The sequence below is a fragment of the Pseudophryne corroboree genome, chromosome 8, assembly GCF_028390025.1.
Source record: "Pseudophryne corroboree isolate aPseCor3 chromosome 8, aPseCor3.hap2, whole genome shotgun sequence".
NCBI lineage: Eukaryota > Metazoa > Chordata > Amphibia > Anura > Myobatrachidae > Pseudophryne > Pseudophryne corroboree.
Window position 1 is genome coordinate 480,964,713 of NC_086451.1, and position 14,358 is coordinate 480,979,070.

The window sequence follows — 14,358 nt, forward strand, 5'->3', positions numbered from 1 at the left end:
AAAACATATAGTGTGACATTGGCTACAGGTGTCCCTGCTGGTCTGAATGTAGATATTAGTATTAGGTGATGAAGCCATTGGTTAAATCTATTTCACATAAACCGGTTATAACCAGATCCCTAATCATGGCAGCCATGTGTGATGTCACTGATGCTGAGCAGGCCATTATGACATCACAGTGATGTCACAGGCCTCACAGCCTACATACTGGGGGGCCGGCCAGCTGTGGCCTCATACTGCTACTAGCGACCTGCTATACAGTACTTTTACTCTGAGAGAGTGATTCTGACTGACCCGGCGACGTTACCCTTGGCTACGACAGATTGTACTGACTACGCCTTGGATTTGCCGAATCGGTAACAATGATACATCTATTAGATCTTATTTTTGCACCGGTTATTAGTAACTGTGTGCCAGAGATCATCCGCTATATGGAATCTGAGAAGCTGATGATTATAATGGATGAAACACAAGGGCTGCTTAGTAACAGCGCAGCAGTCATGAGTGCGGACATGATTATTACGCTCTACGCCCATGTACTAGAGGAGAGGAAGGACGCTGCCGCCTTACTCACAGAGAACATCCCGCCTCTAGTGGTGAGAGCCATGATACAGGCAGAACAGGCAGGGAGGGACTGGCAGGCAGCTAGCAAAGTGCTAGTACTATTGTCCCAGCACTACAGGGACTATACCGTCTGTGAGATCCAAACGTCCATGACATCGGATGGCTGCCCCCCACTGTCACTGCAGCACACGCTGTCGTGTATAATGTCACCTTCCCCCAGCGTGCCTATTACTTCCATAACACCGGATGGGCTGTACAGCGCAGAAGTGACAGTGGAAAGCTGTGTGAGCAAGATCATAGCGATGGGAGGCGGCGAGGACATGATGAAGATGCTACGCCCTGTATTTAAGTCTGCCAATGTCCCTAATAAACTCTGCAGCCTCACAGTCGCAGCAGAGCTCCTCAAGTACGCCATCTGCCTGTCTGGAGGAGTATACAGCGCCATCATTAACACCATACTAACGGCGCTGTACGACTGTGACGAAGACGTACTCTTAATGGCCATACAGTGCGTGGTGAATGGTGTAGGATCATCACCAAAGGAGGCCAGGAAACTGGCCAGCACCATCATCGAGGCTCTCCTGCGCACACTGAAAGGTGCGACCGTGGCGATTCTGTCCGCAGTGATGCAGGCCCTAATGGCCGTGGTGCGGATAGATGATAAGAAAAGCTGCCATGGAAATGACAGAATACTGTTCCGTGTGCTGAGATACATAAACCATCCCAGCGAAGATGTACAACTGAGCGCTCTGCAGCTACTTAGTCAGCTGATAAAGAGGTACCGGCGCTACCCATGTAGTGATATAGGCACCATAATAAGGGAACAGCTTGTAGCGATTCTTACCAAGATGCAGAGCATGAATGCAGAACTGTCATCGGCTGCAGCGGCCTGTCTGAAGACCTGCTTACCCCACCTGGGGTGTAGCACCAGACATCTGGAGGGCAGCTACTGGGGGGATCTCCAGTATGAAGAGTCCCTCTACAGGAACCTTGCAAGGAACCACCTGCTGAAGAAGCTGCTACTGAAGGCATTAAAGAAACTGCCCATATGCATGGAGACAGAAGACCTGGTGAGACTCATAAGCATCATCAATGAGTTTATTCCACATGATCTCATGTCATCGAGAGACCTAAACAACATGGCCAAAGACCTGGAAAAGGCAATGAGACACCCAAGCACTGACGTACACCAAGGTGCAAGGAGAGTGGTCCAGTGTCTTTCTGAGAAGTGGACGAGCCTGGCAACAGCCTGGGGGAAGGAGGAAGCCCAATCACATGTCATCAGGTGTACCACCAGAATCAGGGAACAACTGATATCAGCATGGTGGAAGGAGGGGGCTCAAGGTACTTCACAGGCCATCAATGTGATCACCAGGCCACGGAACGTGATGTCAGAGTAGCAGAAGCAGAGAGCTGTAATTATATCACAGGCAGCAGCAGGACCACCAGACCACGAGAACGTCTGGTGTGAGCGGTGGAAGCTGGAGCCGCACTACATCACAGGCCATAAGAGAGACCACCAGACCACGAGAACGTCTGGTGTGAGAGGTGGAGGGAGGACGCCATAACCCAGCCTATGTAAATCTCATAGCCGGTCCCAAGCCCGGATAAATGGGGAGGGTGGTTTCCATAGAACTATAACACCCAGATACAGTATATAACCAATGGAGGACAACTCTCAGAAACCGCAGAACAACTAGCGCATACGGCAGCACCATACTGCAGCTGGGTACTTGGCGGAAAATGGACTAAGTACCAGCCTCTAAGCTGCCAAATGCAAAACAAATATATAAATATATATTACATGCCACACACAGGAAGGGATAGGATGCAGAGATGCTATATACTATAGATGTGATAGGATATATATAACTGAACGTGCTTAGGACTATGGTGGTCATTCCGAGTAGATCGCTAGCTGCTGTTGTTCGCAGCGCAGCGATCAGGCTAAAAATCAGCATTTCTGCGCATGTGTATGGGCCGCAGTGCGCACGCGCGACGTACTTTCACAAAAAACGATGCAGTTTCACACAAGGTCGAGCAACGCTTTTCAGTCGCTCTGCTGATCGCTGAATGATTGACAGGAAGTGGGCGTTTCTGGGAGGTAACTGACCGTTTTCCGGGAGTGTGCTAAAAAACGCAGGCGTGTCAGATGAAAACACAGGTGTGCCTGGGGAAACGGGGAAGTGGCTGGCCGAACGCAGGGCGTGTTTGTGACGTCAAAGACTGAAGTGATCTCAAGGTAGGAGTAGGTCTGCAGCTACTTAGAAACTGCTTGAAAATATTTTTGCATCAACGCTGCGATCCTTTCGTTCGCACTTCTGCTAAGATAAGATACACTCCCAGAGGGCGGCGGCTTAGCGTTTGCACTGCTGCTAAGAGCAGCTAGCGAGCGATCAACTCGGAATGAGGGCCTATGAACATGTGGGGTAATTCAGAGTTGATCATAGCAGCAAATTTGTTAGCAGTTGGGCAAAACCATGTGCACTGCAGGGGGGGCAGTTGTAACATGTGCGGAGAGAGTTAGATTTGGGTGGGTTATTTTGTTTCTGTGCAGGGTACATACTGGCTGCTTTATTTTTACACTGCAATTTAGATTTCAAACTGAACACACCCCACCCAAATCTAATCTCTCTCTGCACATGTTACATCTGCCCCCCCCCCCCTTCCCTTGCAGTGCACTTGGGCCCTCATTCCGAGTTGATCGGTCGCAAGGCGAATTTAGCAGAGTTACACACGCTAAGCCGCCGCCTACTGGGAGTGAATCTTAGCTTCTTAAAATTGCGACCGATGTATTCGCAATATTGCGATTACTAACTACTTAGCAGTTTCAGAGTAGCTCCAGACTTACTCTGCCTGTGCGATCATTTCAGTGCTTGTCGTTCCTGGTTGACGTCACAAACACACCCAGCGTTCGCCCAGGCACTCCCACCGTTTCTCCGGCCACTCCTGCGTTTTTTCCGGAAACGGTAGCGTTTTCAGCCACACGCCCCTGAAACGCCGTGTTTTCCGCCCAGTAACACCCATTTCCTGTCAATCACATTACGATCGCCGGAGCGAAGAAAAAGCCGTGAGTAAAAATACTTTCTTCATAGTAAAGTTACTTGGCGCAGTCGCAGTGCGAACATTGCGCATGCGTACTAGGCGGATTTTCACTGCGATGCGATGAAAAATACCGAGCGAACAACTCGGAATGAGGGCCATGGTTTTGCCCAACTGCTAACAAAATTGCTGCTGCGATCAACTCTGAATTACCCCCATAATGCAATGAGTCTAATATGTAGGGGGTGGAGTCTGCAAGATTAGGAGAAAATGTAGATAATATAAGAGCTTGTAGATTATCAGCACCATAAAACAGGGCGCCTGGACCACACGAACCAATCAGAAATGAGCATTTTATACACTAACCAATCAGAAATGAGCATTTTACCTGTTCAGTGCAGGAGACATGGAGATCTGAGGTGCGGTGACTGCTGTGTCCTGTGTAAAACTTGCACTTACACTCAACGGGGGTAATTCCAAGTTGATCGCAGCAGGATTTTTGTTAGCAATTGGGCAAAACCATGTGCACTGCAGGGGAGGCAGATATAACATGTGCAGAGAGAGTTAGATATGGGTGGGGTGTGTTCAATCTGAAATCTAAATTGCAGTGTAAAAATAAAGCAGCCAGTATTTACCCTGCACAGAAACAAAATAACTCACCCAAATCTAACTCTTTCTGCACATGTTATATCTGCCTCCCCTGCAGTGCACATGGTTTTGCCCAATTGCTAAAAAAAAATCCTGCTGCGATCAACTTGGAATTACCCCCTACGTTAGTAGAGCTGTGCGGTTCGTTTCTCCAGATATCCGAACCGAACCAACACCTGGCTTGGATCTCCGGCAAAGATCTGCACCTATCCAGGTTCGATTCTTACCGCAGTTTGGAATTCGGATTTTAAATCCAAATTTTGGCTTTTGGATTCGGTTTGGATTGCAAAGATAACGTCACCTTTTTTTTAGCTGTTTTTATCAATTTAAGAAAAAATAAAAATCAGGATCCAAAACTAAAGCCAGATATAGTTTGTGACGTGTACATCCTACAGGAGTAGTAGAGATTATTCTGCTTTTTAATAGTGTATTTTGTCAAGAATAAACTATTTTTGATATTAACTAATGATTGCCCGTTAGCAGGCCCGGTGACGAGGGGGGGGGGGGTGTGGGGGGGGGGGAGAGAAAGGGTCTCGAGGTTCAAGGACACAAATAACGGGGCCACAGTACCAATATTGCTTTTTATAGTGTCTGCTCCAACTACTCAATATAAGTAGGAAAACAAGTAACAGCCCCTAACCCCCCCCCCCCCCTCCTGTTACCCCATCGCTGTGTCCAGCCCCTGTGGTCCATGCTGTATTGCCATCATTGCGCATGTCGCCGCGCTGGCGCTTTTCTGTATGTCCCTGCCACCGCCACCGAAGAGCCGGGTAGCCCAGCAGGAAATCCACCCGCCGGGGTCACTGACAGTCTGAGTCAAAGGCTTCATTTTTTTTTAAAGGTCCCCTCTTCCAAGTTAAGGGGGTTGCGGGGGCCCCAGAGATATCGGTGTACCGGGCCCCAAGATTTCTGTTGCCGGCCCTGTATATATAAAACCATATTTCTAGAAGGGTCATAAATGAATGTGTCTGGAGATAAGACGTTTCATTAGATGAGATGTGACACGCACCAGGCAGTTTTGCAGAGGACGGACACCCCCTAAGGGCGCTGCCAAAACAGACGTTTCACAGAAATGGTTTTGCTTGTTTTAATAACTGCACAGCTGCAATCAGGTGGGTGATGCTCTCCGCATGGCCTCCGCTGGGGTCACACAGCACGGGCAGCGCAGCCCTCAGTCCCAGACTCCACGCTCGGCGTATCAGCCAGCTGCCCGCGGGCACCCACATAGCGACTCGGAGTGCAGGCGGCAGCTGCTGCCGTGTGGCTGTAACAACTAGAACCCAATGTGGCAGGGGAGGAGCCTGGTATGTAAATGAGACAGAAGGGAAGTAATCTGTAATCTTTCCCTTTCCATGTCAGATTTAGCACAGCTGCGATCAACTCGGAATGACCCCCTTAATGTCAGATATTGGACCGTAGTCTCCTGCACCAGTAAAAGGCATCACTACATTCACCTGACGCACAATACTGGGTTCCTTTCTGTTAAGCAGCTATTGTATCTACACAATAAATCCATGTTACACAGCAAAATGACACAATAAAGCTGTTGCTCTTTTAAATGATTTTGTAGCATTGAATTACATGAGATGAATACGATTATTGCGGCATCCCGAGCATAGAGAATCTTATTCTGATTACACAACACGGAGCCTTTGCTGTACACAACACGGAGCCCTTTGCTGCTTCCGAACAGAGTGCGTATTACAGAATATAGGGGGTCATTCCGAGTTGTACGCTCGTTGCCGATTTTCGCAACGGAGCGATTAAGGCGAAAATGCGCATGCGCATGGTACGCAGTGCGCATGCGCTAAGTAGTTTAGCACAAAACTTAGTAGATTTACTCACGTCCGAACGAAGAATTTTCATCGTTGAAGTGATCGTAGTGCGATTGACAGGAAGTGGGTGTTTCTGGGCGGAAACTGACCGTTTTCTGGGAATGTGCGAAAACGCAGGCGTGCCAAGATAAAACGCGAGAGTGTCTAGAGAAACGGGGGAGTGGCTGGCCGAACGCAGGGCGTGTTTGTGACGTCAAACCAGGAACGAAACTGACTGAGCTGATCGCAGTGTAGGAGTAAGTCTCGAGCTACTCAGAAACTGCTAAGAATTTTCTATTCGCAATTCTGCTAATCTTTCGTTCGCAATTCTGCTAAGCAAAGATACACTCCCAGAGGGCGGCGGCCTAGCGTGTGCAATGCTGCTAAAATCTGCTAGCGAGCGAACAACTCGGAATGACCCCCAAAGTCATGGTGCAATTGAAATACTTTTTTGTGTTACAGAACTGACGCCTATACATCTGTATTACAAACTAGATTTTACCATTCTTTTTTTTTTTTTGTCATCATATTTCATGGTCTCATTAAGGGTAACTCACAAAAGCACAAAACTTGTACCTCTAATGTGACAATGCCACCGAACCCAGGTGCAAGAAAAGCGCGTGGAAATGGGGGCGGTGCAGAACAGTGCGCCCTCTGGTGGGAGGTGCCAGAGAGATCAGCAGGCCAGTTTCGGGGTAATTAGGGCGTAGAGGTGATTGTTGGTGACCTATAGGAAGGCCAGCACGGGATGTCTGCGCCGTCCTGCTGGGCCCATACAGTAATTACAGCAGAGGAGATATTGCACAGATGAGAGGTATAGGGAACTGAATCCAGATTTTTACCTTGGGCTGTAAAGTCCAGAGACGGGAGAAAGGATGAAGACATCGTGCAGAGCAGAGCCGTCCACTTTGGAGGACATTCCTATGGTTCCTGTAGGTGTAGTGTTTCCACTGGTCGGACTGGTGGGGATTACAGGCTAAGCAACAGAGATTATATGTAAATTACATACTGAATGGAGATAAATGCAGAGAAATAAAATATACATATAACAAATGAGCATCTTCAGGCATGAGAGAGACTTTCCACCTTCAGATCACTTCCATTTGTTGCGTTATACAGATGTTCCTAAAAGCGTTTACTAGAACTCGCGTCTTATTATATAGATTTGTTACTTCTTGTCTCAGGAAATACCACAGGAGTGTCATTTTTTACACACCAGGCGCTAGATAAGTGTGTACATGGCTGAAAAGCACAGAGAGAAAGAAACAAGAACATAGCTGCTGGAGAACATAGTGTGTAAGAGGGCTGGAGTAAGCATTCGAGGGGCCCTGGGCACTGAATACAGGGGGCTCACCCCTGCTTCTCCTGCTTATCAGCGTCACCTCCCTGGCTATGCTCACTGAGTCCCCCTCCTCCCACACCGGCAGTGTCTTGCTCACTGAGTCCCCCTCCTCCCACACCGGCAGTGTCTTGCTCACTGAGTCCCCCTCCTCCCACACCGTCAGCGTCTTGCTCACCGAGTCCCCCCTCCTCCCACACCGGCAGTGTCTTGCTCACCGAGTCCCCCTCCTCCCACACCGGCAGTGTCTTGCTCACTGAGTCCCCCTCCTCCCACACCGGCAGTGTCTTGCTCACTGAGTCCCCCCTCCTCCCACACCGGCAGTGTCTTGCTCACCGAGTCCCCCTCCTCCCACACCGGCAGTGTCTTGCTCACTGAGTCCCTTCCAATCCCGGGATTGAATCCCGGCCATAGGCTGGATATGTAACTTACACAGACGCAGCTCCTGCAGAAACACACAGGTACCTGTACAATCAGCAAGATCATTAAATACATGACAAATACAATCTAACAGTCTGCTCCATGTAACACTTAACGCCCCCCACCAGCCGCACTGTAAATGGAACATTTTACCACCGATTCTCCTGCCTGGCGGGTTTGGCTGCTGCAGAATAAGGGAAAAGTGGAAGTGCAACAAAAGCGACGGCGGAATTCCCCATGGAACACTTTGGTCCGAATTCAGCTGGCGAAAAGCGTCAGGTTCAGCATCCACATATGGAAAGGAGGCGCATTCCGCAGAACTAATTTGCATATTACAATATCTGTAACTTTAGATTAAATCGGCACAAAAACTGACCACGGGTTTTATGCTCTGAAGGGCGACAGGTCAGGGACCATGGGCCTAATTCAGACCTGATCGTAGACATGCGGGGGGGACGCCCAGCACAGGGCTAGTCCACCCCGCACGTCAGGCCCAACCCCCCCGCACAAGTATAAAAGCATCGCACAGCGGCGATGCTTTTGTACTTGAAGAGTAGCTCCCCACCTGCGCAGCTCCTGCACGCTGTCAGGGAGCTACTCCTCGCTTTGAGGGTTGCAGCGGCTGCGTGTGACATGGTCTGGGCACGCCTGCCGTTGCCCGGACCGCGCCCCCTAAAACGGCGGCCAAACATCGCCGGCCCCACCCCCTCCCGCCCAGCAAACGCCTCTGTCAATCAGGCAGAGGCGATTGCTGGACTGAGACGGTCCGTTGTGCGGCGCGTGCGCAGTTCAGACTTGATCAGCTGCTGTGCGAAAACGCACAGCACCCATCAGGTCTGAATTAGGCCCAATGTGAGCAGATTTGTTCTAGGTAGGTCCCAGCTTAGGTAGGTGTGCACATAGAAATCACAGGGACAGCGATTACAATAGGTGCCTGGTGCCCGGTGACATGCAGCGGAACATAACCTCCCCCAGTCCGGCTGGTGTATTCATAGACTCGCCCTCCCCATTTTAATGCTCTTCTTTATGCTGCACCGTGGGTCTGTGTGACGGCTTAATACATACAATCTCCCAGCAAGAACAGCCTTCACCGATATAAATATAATGAGGTGAGGGAATGGAACAAAGCCGCCGCCTGCTGAAGACGAGAGAATCTTCCCACTCGTTCCAGGTCTGCCGCTGGAATAACACCGTCTGCCGCCGAGATAAACAGTCTCTCACATTATATGAATGCACAGCGACATGTGAAACCCCCTAAAAACCTGCGAATATTCCATATCATTCCCGTTCCAGAAATCGTAGGACAGTTTTCTTTCTTCCGCCCACACAACTGGCGAGCCGGCTCCTATTTCAGCTGCAGAAACTATAAAAAGGAATTATTTTTTTTTCATCTAAATCTAAATTTAGTTTTTTTGTGATATGTGCAAGATGGCAGACTCAGCCCGGCGTCCTGGCTTCAGAGGGAATTAAAGATTAATCTTCAGCGCCCAGCTGAGAGCAAACCGGCAGAAAGAGTACATAGATCTCAGAACAAGGCCCTAGCGCCGGAGATGATCTTCCACGCAATATTTTTTTTAACATTTATCATTCGTTAAAATCTCATGAAAATGCCCCAAATGTTTATATAGGGAATTTTGTGCAGACGGCAGAACTTTTTATGGTCAGATCACGCCGCATTTAGGAGCGCACAGCTGCCCGCTGCCGATGGAGGTGCGTCTAGTTTTGTGGAGTAGTGCAAAAAAAAAAAATCAGATTTCTTCTTGTGGAGCGAGACTGCGAATAGTTAAAATGTGAGACACGGACATTTACAAAGGCGTTCCTCTATGCACAGCGGCCACTTCTGTTCTGCAAAATGACCTCATCATTGTGCCAGCTTTGAGTCGGTGGAGACCAAAGGGGAATTCAATTAGCCCCGTAGCACCGCCGCCAGCAGCTATTATCAAAGATTTTATTTTGGGACATCAGATAAATAGCCCGTTTTTGCAAAGCTGCCAGCACAAACACATAGGTCCGAGAGCTTATCACAGATTCTATGGGGTTTTGCCAGAAAATAGACATTATTTTAGGGCGCAGGAGACGGGGGCTAATTGAATAGCACACTAAACAAAACACGAAAAATTAAAATAAATTGCAAAAAACGTCTAAGCTAATGTCTAGACGCACTGTGCTCTATGGGAAAAACAATCAGAAAAAGTGCCAGAAGTAATAAAGACCATCCAATGACTATAAAGTATGCAAAACTGAGCGCTATTTATGGGAGAAAATGAAACATTTAGGGGTCTATTCATGAAGCAGTGATAAGAGTGGAGAATTGAGACTGTGGAGAAGTTGCCCATGGCAACCAATCAGCTGCTCCGTACAACTGTATAGTATGCAAATTTATAAATGTTACGTCAATGCTGATTGGTTACCATGGGCAACTTCTCCACTGGCTCACTTCTCCTGTTCTTTTCACTGCTTCATGAATAGACCCCCTTAGGGTCAGGTTTAACAATGAGTGATATTCTTGTTATCACTTGTTACGAATAATAAATGGTGCAACAGCCAATCAGCTTCTAACTGGCATTTTTCAGACACATGACAGGAGCTGATTGGCTGGATCACCATTTAACATTTGTAACGAGTGAGAACAAGAATATCACTCACTGTTGGGGTGATCTTGACATACTGACTACGTTGTTATTGTAGTACCTGTAGTGCCAGCGGTTTCCATCTCACATTCTTGAGAAGTGCCGGTGCTGATGCCAAAGTGTTTTGGGGTCTCTTCTTCAGCGTTAGTATCACCCCATTAGGGTCTTCCCGTAAGGCATTGACCAAGTTTTTCAGCTGCCAGCCAACCTGGGGGAGACAGAGACAGGTTACACATCACCCCACACTCTCTCTAAGAGGAGCGTAGTTACATTGTGCCGACAGCTCGTATCAATATACAAGGCATCTGTTACAAATGTAACCAGAGCACGAGCATGGGATGTTTTATAGAAATAGGCCTTCCTGGGGGGGTATTATAGACACCATCGTCCCTTCCTGAGCCTTGCCTGAATCGTGGACAGAAGCCAGCCCGCAAGGGAACACGTTTCCACTGGTTGTGGTCACATATGATGAAACATACAAACTGACACCCAAAAAAACCTGTGTCGACCATTTATGTGTTTTTGACCACGTTGACCTAATGCGTTTCGACCATAGGGTGTCGACCTAATGACTGTTTACCTAGACTCTGTCGATCTTCTGTGCTAACCCTCTATATGTTACTCATATCAAAGAGCTTTGGACATCTTATAAACAGAAACAGTGTCGGACTGGGGCATGAAGGGCCCACCAGGAGAATGCAGTGGTAAGGGCCCATACTTAGGGGTGTGGCCAGCCTACAAAGGGGGAGTGGCCAGCCTCCACAGAGGCTTGAAATACACAATAGACTTGTGCAGTGTAATGCAACCTATGTACCAATACAAGTGCACAGTGGAACCTGATCCCTAGAGGAAGGAGTGGGCCCCCAGGCAGTGGGGCCCACCGGTGGTTTCCCCTGTACCCTTGTGGACCAGTTTGACCCTGAACAGAAACTAACGTCATAAGGGTCTATTCTTCATTTTCAGCAATCCTCCGAGAACGTCTTCATGTACAGTAGCGTGGAGATTATTTTATGAGGGAACTGATGTAGAGATATTTTCTGTATGGGACATATGTACTAAACCTTGGAGAGTGATAAAGTGGAGAGAGATAAAGTACCAGCCAATCAGCTCCTGCCATTTTTCAAACACAGCCTGTAACATGGCAGTGAGGATCTGATTGGCTGGTACTTTATCTCTCTCTAAGGCTGGGTACATCTGCCCCATTGTCCCTCTCTATGAAGCCTGGCATATTGGGCAATTTACCAAGCTAGGAAATGATTGGTTATTGAAGCCTGCCCCTGGTGATAGCCCATGTGCTACTGTATGGCAATATGGTTCAGCCCGTAGCGCCTCGCTGGCTGCGCACGCTGGGTCCGTACCAGGGAGCAAAGTCACAACGCAACGTCCTAGTTGACCTGCAGGTATAAGGAAGCTGCTGTTCTAGTTATATATAATCACAGGTTATTATACTCTACAAAACAGCTAATTACCATTAAGTGGACTTAATATATAATAAAGCATCTGAAGACCACTTCATTGGACAGTATTTCATGAGGTCCTGTAATCAGGCTTAGCATCACTTACCCAAATCACTCACCTCATCCCACCTCCATGCAAGAGATGAGCATTATTCCATATGGGGATCTTTGAATACAATTATTGTATTTGTACAAAAAAGGTCACATAAAATGTCACAATGGCCCTCATTCCGAGTTGTTCGCTCGGTATTTTTCATCGCATCGCAATGAAAATCCGCTTAGTACGCATGCGCAATGTTCGCACTGCGACTGCGCCAAGTAACTTTGCTATGTAGAAAGTAATTTTACTCACGGCTTTTTCATCGTTCCGGCGATCGTAATGTGATTGACAGGAAATGGGTGTTACTGGGCGGAAACACGGCGTTTCAGGGGCGTGTGGCTGAAAACGCTACCGTTTCCGGAAAAAACGCAGGAGTGGCCGGAGAAACGGTGGGAGTGCCTGGGCGAACGCTGGGTGTGTTTGTGACGTCAACCAGGAACGACAAGCACTGAACTGATCGCACAGGCAGAGTAAGTCTGAAGCTACTCTGAAACTGCTAAGTAGTTAGTAATCGCAATATTGCGAATACATCGGTCGCAATTTTAAGAAGCTAAGATTCACTCCCAGTAGGCGGCGGCTTAGCGTGTGTAACTCTGCTAAATTCGCCTTGCGACCGATCAACTCGGAATGAGGGCCAATATTCCCTACAGATGTCGGAGTTTAGGCGCTGCGTGGCTGCCGAGCTGGTTAGAACCAGAATGTTGTGGATCAGGAGCCTCAACACCGTTACAGTGAACGTTATAGCGCAGAGCGGGAGTCCCGGCTTCCTTACTCACTGTTCGGACACAGGGCCTACTTCAGACGTGATCGCTCGCTAGGTTTTTTTTGCAGTTCTGCGTTCGCATAGTCCCCGCCTATAGGGGAGAGTATTTTCGCTTTTCAAGTGTGCGATCGCATGTGTAGCAGAGCGGTACAAACAGATTTTGTGCAGTCTCTGCGCAGCCCAGAACTTAGCCGCTGCGATCACATCAGCCTGTCCGGGACAGGAATTGACGTCAGGAGCCCTCCCTGCAAAGGCTTGGACACGCCTGCGTTTTTCCAACCCCTCCCTGAAAACGGTCAGTTGACACCCACAAAAGCCTTCTTCCTGTCAATCTCCTTGCGAACGCCCATGCGAATGGATTCTTCGCACAAACCCATCGCTGAGCAGCGATCCGCTTTGTACCCGTGCGACGCGCCTGCGCATTGCGGTGCATATGCATGCGCAGTTTAGACCTCATCGCCCGCTGTACGAAAACACAGCCTAGCAATCAGGTCTGAATTAGGCCCACAGTCAGCCATCTTTGGTTTTGTTGCTTTTTTCAGCAATATAATGACATTGGGCCTAAGTCAGACCTGGTCACACACAGGCTGTTTTTTGCACTGCTGCGTCCAGGTAATCGCCGCCTACAGGGGAGGGGGTAATCGCTTTGCAGTGAGCTGCACAAACAAAGGTTTTTGCAGTTTCTGCACAGCACAGGAATTACTCAGCCGCTGCGACGATCCTGGACGGAGCAGACGTTAGGAACCCTCTCTGGCAACGGGCGGACATGCCTGCGTTTTTCCAACCACTCCCAGAAAACAGTGAGTTGCCACCCACGAACGCCTTCTGCCTGTCAATCTTCTTGCGATCGCCGGTACGATTGCTTTCTTCGTTAGTGTCGTCACTGCCCGGCGATCCCCGTCGCTGGCGGCCGACGCGCCTGCGCATTGCGGACCGCATGCATGCGTTGTTCAGATCCAATCGCACAGCTGCAAAAAAAGGCAGCGTGCGATCTGAATGAACCACCAAGCGACCCACTTGTGACTGCAGGTCCCAGCTTCTGCTTTGAGACTGGTTTGTACACATTTGGAGACCAAATCCTTCATTCATACTGTAAATTCCATGCGCACTGATGTGAATTATATCGCCTCAGAATGTGACACAAACAGTGAGTACACAGCTAGAAGTGGGGCTTACGTATGCACTGCAGCAGCACAATGTTTCAGCAAATTAAAGCACTAAGGGGCCTATTTATCAAATAATATTTGTGGGATATTCCCAGAAAACAGCAATTTTCGAGGGTACCCACAAATATTGAGAATCCCCTGGATGTACCATGGAGGGACAGCAGCAGATATCTCTAATTCCAATAGTAGCTGGAGCCCCCATAGGTTCCTACGAGGGCTGTGCAGCTGTCAGATTTCTCAAGCTCCAGAATGTGTAATGTACGTTTGGCCATATGGCATTAGCGTTTGTTGTCTATGGACTAAGTTCTTGTGAAAATGACCAGGCCCCTCCCTGGCAGTTGCCACATATGCGCGGTCAGTAGCCCACAGATGCGCAGTAGTCCGGATAAAGGAGTGATGAGACCGCTGACGCAGA

General features: G+C 48.7%; 1 protein-coding gene across 1 annotated transcript in view; it reads right to left on the reverse strand.

Annotated features, from left to right (window-relative positions):
• Positions 1-14,358, reverse strand: part of LOC134949658 (connector enhancer of kinase suppressor of ras 2-like) — a 766,590-nt gene that overhangs the window by 194,514 nt on the left and 557,718 nt on the right. The window contains exons 9-10 of the mRNA XM_063938397.1: positions 10,519-10,665; positions 6,911-7,044 (exon numbers count right to left, since the gene is read on the reverse strand). Of these exons, the coding sequence (XP_063794467.1) occupies positions 6,911-7,044; positions 10,519-10,665 (281 nt within the window). The remainder of the gene's footprint in view (positions 1-6,910; positions 7,045-10,518; positions 10,666-14,358) is intronic.